Source organism: Triplophysa rosa, linkage group LG9 (assembly GCF_024868665.1).
Source record: "Triplophysa rosa linkage group LG9, Trosa_1v2, whole genome shotgun sequence".
Classification (NCBI taxonomy): domain Eukaryota; kingdom Metazoa; phylum Chordata; class Actinopteri; order Cypriniformes; family Nemacheilidae; genus Triplophysa; species Triplophysa rosa.
Genome location: NC_079898.1, coordinates 26444520 through 26462460, shown reverse-complemented (window position 1 = coordinate 26462460; position 17941 = coordinate 26444520). Strand labels below are relative to the sequence as shown.

The window sequence follows — 17941 nt, the reverse complement described above, 5'->3', positions numbered from 1 at the left end:
AAACGTTTCTGTTTGTTGAAATCAAATCAAATATTGACCTAAAAATTGTTGCAAAAACTAAAAATTGAATTGTTGCCTCAAGAATAAACTGAAATAAGTTTAAAGCACTAAAATTATGATAATAAACAAAAACTAAAATAAAAATGTATTAATCTTGTATAGCAACATACAAAATAAATTAATCAGTTATAAATTGAGAAAAGCATACACCAAAATTGCTAAAACTTGAACTAAAATTAACACAAACATCTAAAAATAAATGCTAGTTTAAAATAGTAATTAAACTAAATAAAACTAAACTCAAATCTATGCTATCTTTAATGTGAAATCATGTAACTTTCATAAATGTGATGTCTAGTGCGAAACCCATGTCGTCTTTTTTATTTCAATATCAAACATATTTAATAATATGTATATTTCTGCCTTATTGTCATCATTTTTTCCCGAAACATCTTACTGGTCCCTAAATCTGGCTGTGTTATTTCTTTATTTTGAAGCGCGGTGCATTCAATCACAAGAAATAATATTGAGCACAAAGAAAATGTGCTTGTTTTAAAACCATTACACATGTTTGTCTTTTAACGTGTATTGTGTCTTTCAAGCTTCATTCAGTTGACGGGTAATACCGTGTGGTTCTGTGGTTCTACGTTTGTCCAGCAGGTGTCGCTCTTTCATCACAGCAGATCTTTCTGTTCGGAGGAGTTTCAAGCACAAACTCTCCATTATTTAAATTAACAAATCCAATTAGTCTCTGTTCACATTTATCACTTGACAGCGTGTTGCAACCTCACATTCTCTCTCTGTCACTGTTAGTTAGCACACAGGACGATGACTCCGGGTTTCATTTCTGATGGTTGTTCAGGTTCAAAGTCCAGTTTGTTTCATCACAGAGAAAAGCACTGATGTTTGAGTAATGTGGTTTTGTATTCTAAATGAACAGTTTGTGTTATGATGGAAGTTTGTCTCATGTGTATGAATAAAGGAACACTTTGTGTGTTCTCCCCGCAGATGAATGTTGTGGACATCTCATTCATATTCACAGATCTGTTCTCAGTTATTAGCGCAAGAACAGTTGTTTTCTTTTCTCAAGTGTAAACACATTTGATGAGGCTTCTGATATCATCACAGATGAGAGTGTACACGATTCACACATTACCAACGTAATACCATATATAGCTCATTAAAAACATCAACAATATCAACTGTCAACAAATGCCACATTTCATTCTACATTAACATATGAAATTATGTTTAGCAAAAAACAACCACAACTGTATTCTACTGTTGTGATTTGTAACACTATTGTGATCATGACAAGTTTTTTTGCTTTTCTGTTACAAGGCAGATAGTTCTAGTAGATTAGTTCCAGTTTTAACCTACTGAAATGCAATATTAATTGTTATTATTTATTGTGCAATGTTTAAAAATGCTTTTTCTTCATATAAAATTGAATCGTTTGGTACTGAAATATTACTCAGACACAGTGTTGGCTAAGTTACTCTGAAGAAGTAATGAATTACTAGTTACTAATGACATATTCAATAGTGTAATTAGATTACTGTGCAAATGACTCTCTCCAAAAAGTATTTAATGACTTATTACTAATTACTTTCTATTTCCTATATCAACCTAATTAGTTCAGTAATTCGGGACACGAAACGACTCTTAATTCATTCAATGAAACTACATAAAGTATTCTTATTAACTGACCAAAGTATAAAAAATGTGAGAAAGATACGTTAATGCATGCAGTTTAAAGTTAGACTTTGAATTTTAATGTCAATTCCACTATTGTGTACATTGCACAGTATTTAGTTCAATTACATCCGAAGTAACTTCTTGCAAGAACAAGTTTGGGGACCCCTGCTTTAAAGCATCTCTTCTTTACTTATTGATTCACAAGTTCTTATTCTTATTATAACACTATTGTAAGCACTTTAAGAGAAAAGAGATTTAATTTAACCGAAGTCAGGGATCAAAGCCCAACTAAAGCAAACACTGATCACAATAATGGTGGTTTGTTGAAATGTATAAATTGTGATTTGAACCAAGCCATAAATATAATTGCATGCTTGTAACAAGTTGACGTAACTTTTCAAGTTGTCCAAAGTTAAAGTAATTTTTTTTAAAGTTGGTCCAAAGTTTTACTTTTTTCAGTGTATTGGTAATGGTTCCTTTGGTGTAATGTTATCTGGGAACCAACAGAACGTCATTAAATCTTACTGGAACAATAACACACTGTACTGGTTTAATGGTAAACAGCTCCTAATGGAATTTGCACTGGAAACCAGTAGGACTGAGTTTCTGTTGTTTATTTCAGCAGGGCTATCATAACCGACCCCAATTCAGTCAAACATGAAATTCTGTCATGTAAAGTGTGAGCAGAACCTCAGAATCCGTTTGAATGGTGTTGAATCGAGCTCCGCCTTCAGAGGAGGAGTGACGTGTGTGTGTGTGTGTGTGTGTATCTCAGGAGCAGCAGATCTTCAGTCAGACTCCAGCGAGGTTCAGGTTGGTCATGGATCGACAGGGTCAGAGGTGGTCAGTGTGGATCACATTCCTGGGATTGTGCGTGTGTGTCAGCGGGATAACGCGACAGGATTTGTTCCCGTTTGGAGAAGGCGCAGGAGATCAGAGGCTTGGAGAAGGAAATGATGAGACGCAGCAGATTTCTCTGGAGAAGCCCGTCACCTTTTACAACGAACAGTTCAACAAGATTTACGTGAGTATTTCAACTCTCCTCCGTCATTAAAAGTGTTTTTATCTCTGATGGGTGTCAGTGTCAAAGAGGATCTGTAAACCTGGACAAAAGATGGTAACACTTTACTTAAAGCATATATGTATAATGCATTATAAAAGTAGTTTTAAAGGGATACTTCACCCAAAAATAAAAATTCTGTCATCATTTACTCGCCTTCGAGTTGTTGCAAATGTGTATAAATGTCTTTGTTCTGATGAACACAGAGAAAGATACTCGGAAGAACGCTTATAACCAGACAGATTTTGCCTCCCATTGACTCCCATAGGAGGAAAAGTTACTTGATCATTTTTAGTTCTGTTGAACACAAAAGAAGATATTTTGAAGAATGTAGGACAGCAAACCGTTCTGGCGCACTTTTAACTACCATTGTATTTTTTTCTACTATGGGAGTCAATGGGAGGCAAAATCTGTCTGGTGACAAGCATTCTTCCAAATATCTTTCCCTGTGTTCATCAGAACAAAGACATTTATACACATTTGGAACAACTCGGAGGCGAGTAAATGATGACAGAATTTTGTAATTCACCTTATAATGTCTCATGAATAATTGCAACTACAAACTTCCCATTTTTATTTTGGTTATAATTCTTTACAACAACATTTAATGTAGAACATTATGAACAATTATAATGTGTCACAGCATTTAATAACCCTTAATAATGCATTATACCTAAAGGCTTTAAGTAAAGAAGATGAATTGAAATAAAGAAGCACATTGCAGACATGAACAAATGTTGTGTCATGTTTAGAAATGCGTGTGTTGGGTCTTGGTGAAGTTCGTGTGTTTGTGTCACTGATCACAGTCCAGTGCTGTTTACTAGAGTAAACACAAGTCAAACACTGATAAAGATCTCAGTGTAAACTCTTTCCTTGCTTGAGCGGGTAACAGCCTGCAAACATTCACGTGCTTGTCTTTGCTCTTTTATGAGCGTTGTAGTGATTTCTTGACCGAGTGTTAACAGGAACAGCTCATTTGGCAGTTAAACGGCCTTCAGTACACACAAACAGCTCTTTATTCTCCTCCGTGATGATCTTGCTCAACTGTAGAACACGTCATTTGTCCATTAGTTTACTTCACTTGAGAAAGTGTTCATTTAACAGCCATTCACTTTATTATAGAAAGAAAACGACCTGTTGACAATAAATACTGTCGTGTATTCTTTGGGCATCTTTCTCTTTTTATCAAATATGTTTTTGAAGTGTAAACGACTGAAAGTAAGAAACTTAGTACACATCAAAACAGATGATGAAGATCTGTTCTTTCTTTGGAATATCTTTACATTTTCTTACACTTGCATTTGAAGAGTTTGCTTCCAAACTGAGATCAAAAATCCTGTTTTATATTACGTTATAATGTTTTTACTGTGTTACTCAGAAATATACTTTTTTATTTTTTGAGTTATTGTGGCTTAAATCACAACAAACCAGCAGCAGTTTGAGTGATATTAAGTGGAATGCACAATAAAAAAACATCATTTTAAAAAACATTTTGAGTTATCTCATTTTGGAACCAAACTCTTCATTTATTTACATTTATTCAAAATGCATTTAGCATTTTGTCAAAATATCATGAAGTGATATGTCGTTCTCAAAACCAGGAGTTGTAATTAGGGTCAGATGTTGATGTGAAAGACGTGAATGTGTGTTCATTGTGTAAATAATCTTCTGTACCCTTTAGAATGGTTTAATATGTGGTTTAGTGGATGTCGAATTTTCTCTGAGGTCGAACAATAACATTCATAAAGTCTCTTCCTACAATTCTTCCTTTCCCACAAGTCTTTCTGCCAATTTCCGTTTCCAGGAAATGTGTTGAAGTTGTTGTGGTTTTAACCAGAGCGTTGTGTTTGTTTAACCGACTGCACGGCTCTGCGTCTTTCAGTTCACAACAAAATGTTGATTTTGTGAATGACAAGGTCAGAAGAAGGAAGACATCGTTTTCCTTCATCAGTGTGTATGAGATTAGCAGCAGAACTCAAAGTCCACGTGTCGTAACATTCTGAAAACATCTGGAAATGCAGTTTCGCTCCAAACATTCACATGTGTGTTGTTGAGTTGCTTTAAAGTCCGCAGATGCTTTATTAAACATCTACTTCTTTTCAACTTTAAACAGGAAAGTATACTTTCAGACTACTTCTCAGAAATATACTTCAGTTTACTCTTAAGTACACTTGATTTTACCGAGTGGAACGTGTAAGTAGCCTATATTTGGCCTATACTTGTACTTAATCTTTTGATTGAGATATACTTAGGTATACTTCTGAGTATATGGTATGTACATTTTCATTGTGCCCTACTGCAAAAATAATATCGTAATAGTATGTTCATAAAAGCATACTTCAACTAGTAGTTTACTACGAATACACCTTGAAGTGTACTTACAAATTCACTTAAAGAAAGCTAATAAGCATACTTAAAATAAATTAGTAGTTTACTTAGAGTAAACTTTAAAGTTTACTTTTATAAATGACAACTGTGCTACAAGTAATGAATTCGTAAACTACCAGTAAACCTAATGAAAACCTCCAAGTACACTTGCAGTAAAACTACTTAACTAACAGTTTAATGGGAGTAAACTTCAAAGTGTAAATTTGTAGACTAAAAGTATTGATCAGTACACAAACAAGTTTACTTGGAGTATAGTTGTAGTACAAATGCAAACTTAATTGTAAATTAGTTGTGTAATCAAACGTTTACTACTGTTTCACATAAAGCACACTTAAAGTATACTTTTAAAAATGAAAAAGTGGGCCAATTTAGTCCCAAGCAGTATTCACATAGTACACTTTCAAGTGTACTATAGATTTGCAACGAATGGCTCAGTCCAAACACGACGGTGGCCACCACAGTACAAAAAGATGTCGTTCTCATGTTGACGCAGGGAAGAGATCATACGGGCATTAGAAAGACTGTAGAAAGAGCGATGACTTATGTATTACATAAAATAAAAGGTTTGTGGATTTTAAGTTTTAAAAGAAGGATAAAAGTCAGGCAGGAGCTAGGACTTGCGCTAATATTATAAAGACTTTACAGCAGAGACGCGTTAAGACGCGCCGTACTGAGGCTTTTAGCGGACATACTCACAGATATCTATGGAGATACTTTCCAGCAGAGAGAGACGTTGGAGAGAAAGATCGTCTAAAAGAGGTTGCTTTGATTCGGATCAGTATGTGAGTAACATACTAACATACCAAGATATGTTGTTGTTGTAATATTAGCTGTGTGACGGAGCAGTTTTGAGCGTCATTGTTTATCTGGAACCGCTTTAATATTGTACTCGTCCAGATACTGGAGAGAGAGAGAGAGATAAACACACAGAGAGATAGAGAGAGAGAGAGCAAGAGCGTGCTGGAGCTGAAACTGGACAGCGAGCGAGAGCGCGTTTTACTCTCTTACTCAATGATGAATAAACGTACAGTTAATCCGCGGGTCACATGCGTTCCGCACCGTAGAGCACGATCCGTACGGATCATCCCGCGATCTGTTTCACCACGATACCGCAGCGGAGAGGAAGAGGAAATGCGTGTTGTAGAGTTGTTTGTCCGTTTAGGGCTGCTGTAGAAAACATGGCGGCGAATTCAATGTCTGTAGGCCCGCTCTGTATGTAGATATACACATCTTATTCTAAGGTATTACAAACTTAATGGTTCATTACGTAAGGTCTTTACACACCTCTGAAGAAATAGTTTTGTATATTATATTGCATTTCCGTCAATAGATCCTCCTAAAAACTCCTATTGTTCCTTTAACCGATATACTTGAACTTTAGTCCCCGTGAACCGGAAATTGTGATCGTTTTTACTTCAGTATTTTGAGGCATTTCCGAGTGAAATGGAATTTCTAATGAGAAAAATAGTGGGCGTGGCTTTCATCTTTCTCTGCGATTTGTTTGGATGTATAAAACAGCCAATAGGCTTGTTCGACTTGAAGCGGCGCCGCAAGAGCCATTCGAAACCAAACATTTTATGGTTTTCGAATGGCTCTCGCTGTACTTTGATGTCATCCGCCTGTCGGATCTTGCAGCGCCGCATCAAGTCGAACAAGCCTATTGTCTTTTGAAATGGAACTGGCAGCAGACTGACTGTTGAAGGGGAGGAGTTAACGGATGCTCCGCCCCAAGCCGTCTAACATACGTCATTTAAGATGGATAGTCATTACAGGGCGGATGAACATTTTCAGATTTTAGTTAAAGATTATGAGGGCACACAATTTTTTAAAAAGAGAATGATCCACATTGATCAACTATTTACTATAAACGCTGCAATATTTCATGAAAAAATAGACATTGTCATTTTAATTTCACTGGGACTTTAAGTTTACTTAAAAACAAAAGAACTTCAAGTATACTTCTTTTTGATAAGGGACGTTTTCAACACAGACGCACTATAATACTGTGGGTTATTATTTGTTCGTGTTGCTACACAGACGTTATCTTAAAGGAGTAGTTCATGTCAAAATGTGTCCTCATTGACCTTCCATAGTCATTTTTATTCCTACCATGGAAAGTCAATGGGGACAGATTTTGAGTGGACTACTCCTTTAAAGGGACAGTTCACCCCTCCACCCCAAAAATATCATGATTTATTTACCCTCGTGTGAGTCTTTTGCTCTCATATGCAAATCATTCTCGTTCACAATTATTCTTGCATTCAGATCAACACCAATGGTTTTGTAGCCCTGAAGACGCCTGCGGTGGAATCTGAGTATCTGGGCAAAATGCCGGCCAGTTTTGGAATGATAGCCGCTCTCCAGGGTGACCTGGACACCAGTGACGGGGTGGGTAAGGTGTTCTTCCGTGAGGACACCAGTCCTGTCGTCCTGCGAGACGCCGCCGATCACATTAACAGAGCGTTTCCTGAACACGACGAGGTGAACCCCAGTCACGCTCTGGTGGTCACATGGGTGGACGTGGCCCCTCACAGGACGGAGCGTCGAGGAGACGGAGCGGATCACGGAGGAAGAGTGAGTGTGGGCTGCATTTACATTTACAGTTGATCGAGTGGGGTTATATTTATATGGTTTGTTATAAACATGTCAGTAAGAGTTTACTCAAACAGCTGTTGACCTGAAAGAGCAAACGGACCGTAGATGTGATGAAAACACACACACACACGCACAGATTTCACAGAATACACTCTTAAAAATAAAGGTGCTTCAAAAGGTTCTTCACATACATGCCACAGAAGAACCTCTAACATCTGAAGAACCTTTCTGTTTGACAAAAGGTTCTTTGTGGCAAAAAAAGGTTCTTCAGATTATAAAAGGTAAGAAAGAAATGTTTCTTTGGGGAACAAAAACAGTTTTTGGCGCTGCTGCTTTATTTTTAAGGGTGTGTGCAAAGTTAAATCATATCTTAAAGGCGCAGAGTTCCAGTTCAAACTTTACAGGATTTCCATCTTCTATATTCTCATAATAGCCTCTAAACGCCATGCAAATCTTATGCGTAAATTCAGGAGATTTTCAAGTCTTCCCGTCAATCTCCACCATTTCTAACACTGGATATGACTGAAATGTCTGTATTTGTGATTGTGTGAAGATGATTAGATTTCGTTTGTGTTAAAACGTGTTTTTAAATCTTATAGAGAAATACATTTCAACTGGTGATGGCATCGCTGGAGTCTGTGTCCTGTGCCGTACTTCTCTACCCGAGGGACGGACTTCAGTTCCACACCACAGGCAGTAGTTCCACACTCCACGCCGGCTTCAGTAAAGGACATGAGGGATATTCAATCTTTTCTATAAAACAAGGGCCGTACTATCGCATCACAGACGACACAGAGGCATCTGTCACTAAATTAGCTGAGTAAGTCTGTCACGGATTCACATCATCATGACATCATTCATTAACGGTGCATTCATGCCGTGCTGTTGGATGTTTTGTTTTTCAGGCAGACTAACTCTGGAAAGCCGGGCGTGTGGGTGTATAAAATCGGAGCGTTCCCTCAGTTCTCAGACGTCACAGCAGGACAGGTGCCAGATTTACCTGTAGATTCTCATCAGTACAGGAGCACTGGAAGCCACAGACATCAACATCAGGTTCAGGTTTATCCTGAGGATCAGGAGATCTCACAGGACATCCTGGACGGGGTTTATCATCGTCCAGAGCATCCCGCTCCTCTTCAGGTGGAGACGGTTCAGTTCACTCCTGAAGTGGTGGAGCTCGAGAGTGAGGACAACATCCAGGTTGATGGTCAGCATCATTTTCTTAATCGTCGTTTGTTTGTTTTCCAGCAAAATAGAGAAATATTCTTAAAAACAACTATTTACTTAAACTCAAAAATGTGGGAAAAAATAAGTAAGTAAATTACCCAAAATTGATTGTGATATATAAAATAAATATATATAAATAATAAAAAATTACGTATATATATATATATATATATATAAATAAAAACAAGTGAGCAAATTACCCTAAATTGATTGCGATGTATAAATAAAAATATATAAAGTAAATATATATAAATAAATAAAAATCTATATGAATAAAATAAGTGAGTAAATTACCCTAAATTGATTGTGATATATACTGTAAATAAAAATATATAATAAATATAAATAAATAAATAAAATGTATATAAATATATATAAATAAAAATAAGTGAGTAAATTACCCGAAATTGATTATGAAATATAAAATAAATATATATAAATAAATAAAATGTATATAAATAAATAAAAACAAGTGAGTAAATGACCCTAAATTGATTGTGATATATAAATAAAAATATATAAAATAAATATATATAAATAAATTAAATTTATATAAATATAAATATATATATATATATATAAAAACAAGTGAGTAAATTTCCCTAAATTGATTGTGATGCATAAATAAAAAAATATGAAGTAAATCTATATAAATAAATAAAAATTATATAAATATATGTATATATATAAATAAAAACAAGTGAGTAAATTTCCCTAAATTGATTGTGATATATAAATAAAAATATATAAAATAAATATATAAATAAATACAAATATATATAAATCTATATAAATAAAAATAAGTGAGTAAATGACCCTAATATGATTGTGTTCTTATTTTCTCTGTACAGTATTCACGTATAACTCCGGCCAGTGCGGCAGGCACACGTGCTCCAAATTCGGCGAATGTAGGAATTATCCATCCGGACGGTGCTGCCAGTGTAAGCCTGGTTTCTACGGCAACGGCGTTCAGTGTGTATCTGAAGGTAGGGCAGTGTTTGTGTCTGACGGACAGCTGTGAACTCTCGATGTCCAGTGTGACAGGTGAGATCTCGTGCAGGTGTTCCTCAGAGGATGAACGGAAAGATGAGCGGCAGGTTGTTTGTGGGAGACTCGCCCGTGCCCGTGGAAATCTCCGACAATGATCTTCACTCGTACGTGGTGGTGAACGATGGGAGAGCGTACGTGGCCATCAGCACCATTCCTCCCAGCGTAGGTTTCTCTCTTCAGCCCCTGTCAGCTGTGGGCGGAGTCATCGGATGGGCTTTTGCTCTCCAGCAGCCCGGATTCAAGAACGGCTTCAGTGTTATTGGTATCGTATTTTATACTTCATGTCATGAGTCTTCAGCTACTCAGAGGGAAATGTTGTTGGTCACATGTTGCAGTTCGGCAGGTTGGATGGAGTTCTCAGTTGTTTCGTTGACGTATAAACTTAGTCTGAGATGTTTCTCCTCAAAAAGGCTTAAATTGGAGAACTGAAAAGAGAATCAAATGAGAGTGTAGTAGTTGAAACACATGAAGAGTCTGAAGAGAGGTCAAATAATGTGGATTTGAGTAAATGTGATGAGAAATTGAGATCTTCAATCAGATTGACTTTTGATTGCAGACTTGACAGATCTCAGCTCGGTTTGACACGTGGTTGACATCTCTTAAACTCTCATGACACACACATTTCTGACATTTTTCAGGAGAAATATCCGAGACTCAAGCACAAGTTTCCATCTGATTTCTAGGCGAAATTATCGAGATATTAAAGAGATCTCATTTGTGATTTACAAGTCAGTGCTGTTTATTCTACAAGATTTTGCTTCAAAGTCAACATAAAATGAAGTGTTCTTCTATGTAATCTCTGAACTCAGGTTGGTGAGTGTTTTTTGAAGCATTAAGTGTTTTCTTCATGTCGCGTCGTGTGTGCTGTGATGTGATGTTGCCTTGAGTTGTTTCTGGTTTTGATGGGTTTCAGGCGGCGAGTTCAAACGTCAGGTCGACGTGACCTTCCAGCCGGGCGGCGAGAGGTTGACCGTCTCTCAAGAGTTCAAAGGCATCGATGAGCACGACCACCTGATGGTTGACACCAGACTTGAAGGAAAGATTCCTGAGGTGCCTCAGGGGGCGCGAGTGACGTTAGGACCCTACACTGAGATCTACCAGTACAGCAGTAACTGTGAGCGAGAGCTTCTGTTGACCGTGTGAGAAATTCTGTTATCCAAACCGTACCGTTTTGACTTCATGTCATTTTCTGTCAGTAATCACCTCGTCCTCAACGCGCGAGTACGTGATCAGTAAAGCGGACCTCCCCTCTGAGACCCGAAGCTATAAGTTCAGAGAGACCATCACGTTCCAGGGCTGCCAGCACGACGAATCCAGTCGAGATGTTCCGTCCACTCAGATGCTGAGCGTCGATCAGGTGTTCGTCTTGTACGATGTGAGCGAACAGCTCCTGCGTTACGCCACGAGTAACAAGATCGGAGATATCAACGGTGAGGATTTGTTCACTTTTTACACAAATATATGCGACCCTGGATCACAAAACCAGTCTGAAGTAGTACGGGAACATTTGTAGTGTTAGCCAAAAATACATAGTACGGGTCACAATTATCGTAAATATATCAAAACTTTATTTTTGTGAGTAATATGCTATGCTATGGACTTCTTTTGGACAACTTTAAAGGCGATTTTCTCAGTATTCTTTTTTTTGCACCCTCAGATTCCAGAGTTTTTAAATGTTATATATCGGTCACATATTGTCCTGTCCTAACATCAACCATAGATCCATGGAAAGCTTATTTATTCAGCTTTCAGATCTAAAAGAAATCTCAATTTTCAATTACTGACCCAAAAGACTTGTTGTCCAGGGTCACATATAGGTGAGTGATTGTTACTACAGCTGTCCAGGTAATCATTTACTTTAAAATCTAAACAAAGTTACACTACCGGTCAAAAGGTTTTGGACACTTAAGTGAATTTTTTTCTCATTATATAAAAAACCTTTGATCTGAAAGTTCATGCTTAATTAGTTTAGTAGACAAAAATATAATTTCGCAAACAAACATGTTATATTATAATATTTGATTTACAATGTGGTTTTGAAATGGATGATTTTGACTGAATAATGTTATTTATTCACTATTATTTTCATGACACATAGGCACTCTCACAAATTATTACTATAATACAAAGAAAATCTCAGTCACCATTGAATATGACAAAAGATGCAAATGCACAATCCACATCGTATACCATCGTAAGTTTATAATATGTTCTATTGCAACTCTCAATATTCTCAGAATGCATATTGATAACAATTGTTTTGACAGTTTCAGAAACTGTGTTGTGTATTGCACACATGGAAGAAAACACGATAAAGTGTTGCTTAAAATGAGTGTCTGGCTCTGAGAATCTCCACAGTTCAGTGTGTGCAGATGAAATAGTTGTCAGATGAATCTGTGAATGTAAACAAATATGCTTGATTGACAGGAGGACAGCCTGAAGAGAACCCCTGCTTTACCGGCAGACACGACTGTGACACTAATGCTGTGTGCAGACCTGGACAAGGAAATGAGTTTACATGCGAGTGTGCTACAGGTTTCACTGGAGACGGACGCGCTTGCTACGGTACACAAATCAACAAGTGCTGCATGCGTCTCCCAGGCTTTGATTTATGTTCTCTCTTCATTACAACACGAAGAGAAGATATTTTGAAGAATGTTGATAATCAAACAACACTGAACTCCACTGACTTCCACTGTGTGAGCACAAAACCACTGAGACATTTCTCAAAATATCTTCTTTTGTGTTCCACCGAAGAACAGGTTTACAACCACACGAGGAGTTAAAAAACTTGAGGTTTTGTCCTAAATTGTAACGTTGATTCATTGATAAACATCAGTCCGTCGTTTCAATTAAAATCATTTCCTCAGTAATTTCCTTCCTTCCAAAGGCGATTTGATCTCACTTCCTGTCCTTAGAGGGATCGTTTTCACACACCAATCTTCTCATCAGATTTCAGAACGATCTTGAGATATTGCCCGAGACCTTTTATAAGGCTGAGCATGTGACCCTTCCCCTGCTGCCTAAAGGAAATGACACAAAAATAGGACCGATGTTATCTTAAAAACCCATCATTCGAGGAAGTGATGTTATCGTTGTTAGTAATTCATGGGAATGTAGGGAAAAGTCCGTCTCTTTGACAAATGCGAACATCTCAAGTTTGAAGCACGTTGCGGTTTGTCTGTTTGCGGCGTCTGTAGACAAAACACGTCATGTTTACATGAATACCCCAACAGGGAGGACAAAGAACGTGTGTTTTTTAAACTAGACAATATATGCATGTACTTCTCAGAAATATGCTTACTGTAAAATGACCTTTATATTTATTGATTGTAATTGAGAGCTTGTGCACAGAGGTGAATCTCAGTGAAAAACTCTCTTCATTAGATGTGGATGAATGCAGGGAATCTCCTCAGATCTGTGGACCTCATGCCATCTGTAATAACCAGCCCGGAACCTTCCGATGTGAATGTCTGGACGGCTTTCAGTTTGCTAGTGATGGACGGACATGTGTCGGTAAGTCTCATTACTCGCTGTGTGTTTATGAATCACTTCACGGTTTCAGCTTACGATGTTCAAATATGATCAAATGAGACTTCTCTGTCCTGCTTCTCAGATGTTTCTCTTGACAAGAAGAGAATCTTCTGGATTCTTATGTGCGTCTCATTCAGCGCTGACGTTATTCCTTTTTCTAATTGATCCGTCCATATTCAACAGTAAATGTGTCTGGATAGATGTTGTGTTGTTCTTGTGTGTTGTTAACGTGTTTTGTGTTGGTTTATAGAGGCGTTGCGGCCCGTGGATCCGTGTCAAACCGGCACTCATGACTGTGACGTCCCTGAACGCGCTCGCTGCAGTTACACCGGTGGATCATCCTACATCTGCTCCTGTCTGCAGGGATTCATGGGAGATGGACGGACCTGCCGAGGTGTTTACCAGACATTTATTCATCTCACTTTAAAGGCCCAGTGAAGTAAAAAATCACGATGCCTATTTTTTCATGAAATATTGCAGCGTTTATTGTAAATATTGAAAAATTGATCAATGCGGGTCATTCTCTTTTTTAAATTCGTGTGTCCTCATAATCTTCAGTTAAAATCTGAAAATGCGCTTCCTTCCTGTAATGACTATCCAATGATGCATGTTAGACTTAGTCAGTCTGCTGCCAGTTCCATTTCAAAATGCAACGGCTGTTTCCATACATCCAATCAAATCGCAGAGAAAGGCGAAAGCCACGCCCACTATTTTTCGCATTAGAAATTCCATTTCACTCGGAAAGGCGTCAAAATACGGAAGTACAAACAATCACAACTTCTGGTTCACGGGGACTTTAAATGGAATTTAACGCAGTTTCCATGTTTTGCTTAATTATTTTTATTGAAATGTCTTAATGTCTTGCAATTGTTTCTACATTTTTCTAACCAGTCAAAAGTTAAAGTCGACTTTGAACACACACCTGTAGGCTACTTGTTTAAACTGCAGTCACATGTGTTGAATCAATAATCTATTTATTTTGCATAATACAATGAAAAATCATCTTTTCTTTCAGACATAGATGAATGTCAGGGAAACCAGTGTCATGAGAATGCCTTCTGCACCAACACCGCTGGATCTTTCACCTGTCAGTGTAACACTGGTTACTATGGCGATGGTTTCCACTGCTCTACCGGTACAGTACACATCAGTTTAAATGGAAAAAGGTTGAAAATAAAGAATCACGTCTGCCTGTTCAGTTTTTATATACATGATTAAATGGAATTCTGTATAGACGGTTGAGCAACATAAGTGACAACATAAACAAATGTTACTGCGCATGCGCGCGTTCGTGGGCTGCAGTTCACTTCCGGCACACATTCACAAACAATTCAGTGGCTGTGGATTATTTCCGATAACAATCAAAAGAAACCGAGAAGAACCGTTACTTGGCTAAACTTGTCTCTACAAAATTTTGAATTTAGACCTAGAATACCAGGCTCAACCACTAGATGTCAGTGTATCATACGGTTTCTTTAAAGTCCTGGTGAACCGTAAGTTGCGATCATTTTTATCATCGTTTGCTGACGCATTTCCTAGTGAAAAGGCTTAAACTAAAAAAATAGTGGGTGTGGCTTGCGTTTTTCACTGCGAATTGATTGTATGTATAAAATCAGCTGTTGCTTGAAATGAAGCTGGCAGCAGACTGACAGTTGAAGGGGAGGAGTTAACGGATGCTCCGCCCAAGTCGTCTAATTTACGTCATTTAAGATGGATAGTCATTTCAGGGCGGAAGTGCATTTTCAGATTTTAACTCACGATTATGAGGGTACGTGAATTTTGAAAAAGAAAATGACCCACATTGATCAACTATTTACTATGAGCGCTGCGATATTTCATGAAAAAATAAGAATGGTCATTTTTAATTTCACTGGGACTTTAAATGTGACCAAACTACAACAAATTGTTTATTTAATCAAAGTTTATTTAATTTAATTGTTTATTTAATCAAATCAAATTTAATCTAATCAAAAAGGATCCATTCAACAAATTGTTTATTTAATCAAATTAACATACAACGAAATTCAACAAATCGTTTTTTTAATACTATTATCATACAGTAAAATAATAATATAAATGAATATTAACATAAATTAAATTAAATATAAATAGTTATATTATCAGATGCTAGCCAAACACAAACCGGAAGTTATCTGGAGGTCAGGCGCGCACGCGTCCGATGAAACGGTCAACTTGTATTTTCAACTGTCTTATAGATGTTCTTCTTTTCATACATCTAACTTTTTATTAAGTGCATGAAGAAACTTTTGCTGTTGTTTGCTCGGAGAGGCTTTTCAGAATGTCCCACAAGAATGAACTGAAGATGTGATCAAATCATATCAATATTGGCCATATCATCTCTGGACACACTGAGCGCATGCAACAACATTTGCTGATATTTTTGGATAGCACTACACACAGCTATTGACAAACTTCTGTAGACTAACTGTTTACACAAACCAACAACATGTGTCGTTTAGTCTTCCGTTGTAAAATCTAAACAGATTTCTTGATGGCCAGCGCTCTTTAAGGAAGGTTCGTCATTGCTCAAGCATCAGATTTAAATAGGAAGAAGCTCGTGGTGTTTTACTGGAGGAGATTTGTTCTTCCCACCGTGACAAACCTCACGGCCTGACCTCTAGACATTCACTGACGGATGGCACCTGACATCTCGACCCCTCCAGTTCTGTCACGGGTTAACCCTCACGACAGCTGCGTGTGACCTCGCGCTCCATTTGCTTTGGTTTCTCAAAGGTTGTTTTGTAGTGTGCTGTTATTTTATATTCCAGTGTTCTTCGTAGACGGATAACATCAACATCTCACAGATAACACTGCGTGTCGTGTAAACGTCCTTGTGTTTGTGCAGATGGTAAGACTCGCTGTCAGCTTCATCGAGAGAACGCTCTGAGCTCCGGTGGGGTTGGTCCGCGAGGTCCTCGTCCTCTGCCCGGTCGGTTTGTGCCCACCTGTGATGCCCGGGGTGAATATGAGCCCATGCAGTGTCACGAAAGCATCGGTCAGTGCTGGTGTGTGGATCCAGATGGACGGGAGATTTCTGGCTCGCGCACGGGGCCCGGCACTTTTCCCCAATGTGAGTGACGTTAATAAACTTCAGCGTTCTCTCATGATTCTAATCGTGTGGATCCAGCGGTCTCGGCGCCGTGCTATCAGTTAATTGTCCGTTTATCTCAAACACGCGGTCATTTATGTTCTTTCATCTTCTGCTGTTCAGGCCCTGATCATGGACCCGGTCCCGTCAGACCAACACCCAGACCCGACGTCAACCCTCTTCCCCCCGGCAGCCACATTCTGTTCACTCAGAGCGGGAAGGTCGAGTTTGTGCCTCTGGACGGCCACGACCTGAAGAAGACTGAAGCAAAGACTGCTCTACACCTGCCGGTAACACCCGCACCCTCAACACAGTCTGTGGGTCGGCAAAGTCTCAAACCAATGTAGATTGTTGAGGTCAAATCATCTGGATTTGATGAGACATGTTTGAGTTGATATTGAGATCTTCAATAATATTGACTTTTGATTGCAGACGAGACAAATCGGAGCTCAGTTTGACACGTTGTCTTCTCAAACTCACAGACATAATCGTCAGATTCTCCGGAGAAATATCTGAGACACACATGAGATTAAAGCAAAAGTACGTTTGTTCTCCACTTAATTTGATTGATTTCTAGGAGAAATAGCTGAGATATTACGCGATCTCATCTGTGATTTCTCACTAGAAATGCAATCAGAAGTTGTTGAAAGTGAAAATTAAACTTACATGCTCCAACTGGTGTTGCGATAACGCGCAGTGATCCTCCTTCCGTTCGCGTCTGCGTTACCATTTGCTTGTTATTTGGCGTGAGATTTGTTTAGTTGGGTTGAGTGAGAGCCTGAAAGCGTGTGCGAAAAGCGTACAACCCTGAGCTCGTGATTGAGTAGACACCTGATGCTAGGCGCTAGTGATAGGGGAGGGGCCATGCATGCTCGGACGCTCCATTGCGTCATCGATCCCCCGTTTTAGCCCCGCCCAAAAAATCCTGAACAGAGAATCGGTGAAAAACTGTTTAACGGTTTAACTGCACAATTCAGTACTACATATTTCTGAGTCTTTGTATGTGCTTCAGCAATACATTTCTAACATCTATAATGTGTTTAGAAACAATTCTCAGAATTCTCTTTACCCGGACTTTAACTGTTGTGGTTTGTCTTTGTGTGTAATGTACTCTGTTTACACTGTAGTGCATACTTGTCTCTCTTTGCCAAATTGTTGATACCAGAGCGAACAGGAACATTGGGGGGAGAATTTTAGGATTGCTTAACTCTGTTTTTCTTGGAAATATAAGAATGAGAGATGTTGTGTTGAACAGAGTCACATGCTGTGATTGTATAACA

General features: G+C 38.2%; 1 protein-coding gene across 2 annotated transcripts in view; it reads left to right on the top strand.

Annotated features, from left to right (window-relative positions):
• The first annotated feature begins 2476 nt into the window (after window positions 1-2476).
• The window catches only part of nid1a (nidogen 1a), a 28319-nt gene continuing 12854 nt past the window's right edge, over window positions 2477-17941 (top strand). The window contains exons 1-14 of one of the 2 annotated variants that reach the window (XM_057341919.1): window positions 2477-2722; window positions 7412-7720; window positions 8341-8561; window positions 8647-8948; window positions 9820-9954; window positions 10029-10280; window positions 10932-11132; window positions 11215-11448; window positions 12446-12583; window positions 13406-13534; window positions 13803-13946; window positions 14568-14687; window positions 16419-16643; window positions 16785-16951. In XM_057341919.1, the coding sequence (XP_057197902.1) occupies window positions 2519-2722; window positions 7412-7720; window positions 8341-8561; window positions 8647-8948; window positions 9820-9954; window positions 10029-10280; window positions 10932-11132; window positions 11215-11448; window positions 12446-12583; window positions 13406-13534; window positions 13803-13946; window positions 14568-14687; window positions 16419-16643; window positions 16785-16951 (2781 nt within the window). In that variant the 5' untranslated portion in view covers window positions 2477-2518. Of the gene's footprint in view, window positions 2723-5741; window positions 5929-7411; window positions 7721-8340; window positions 8562-8646; window positions 8949-9819; window positions 9955-10028; window positions 10281-10931; window positions 11133-11214; window positions 11449-12445; window positions 12584-13405; window positions 13535-13802; window positions 13947-14567; window positions 14688-16418; window positions 16644-16784; window positions 16952-17941 lie in introns of those variants that run through there. The other variant, XM_057341920.1, reaches the window with a different exon arrangement.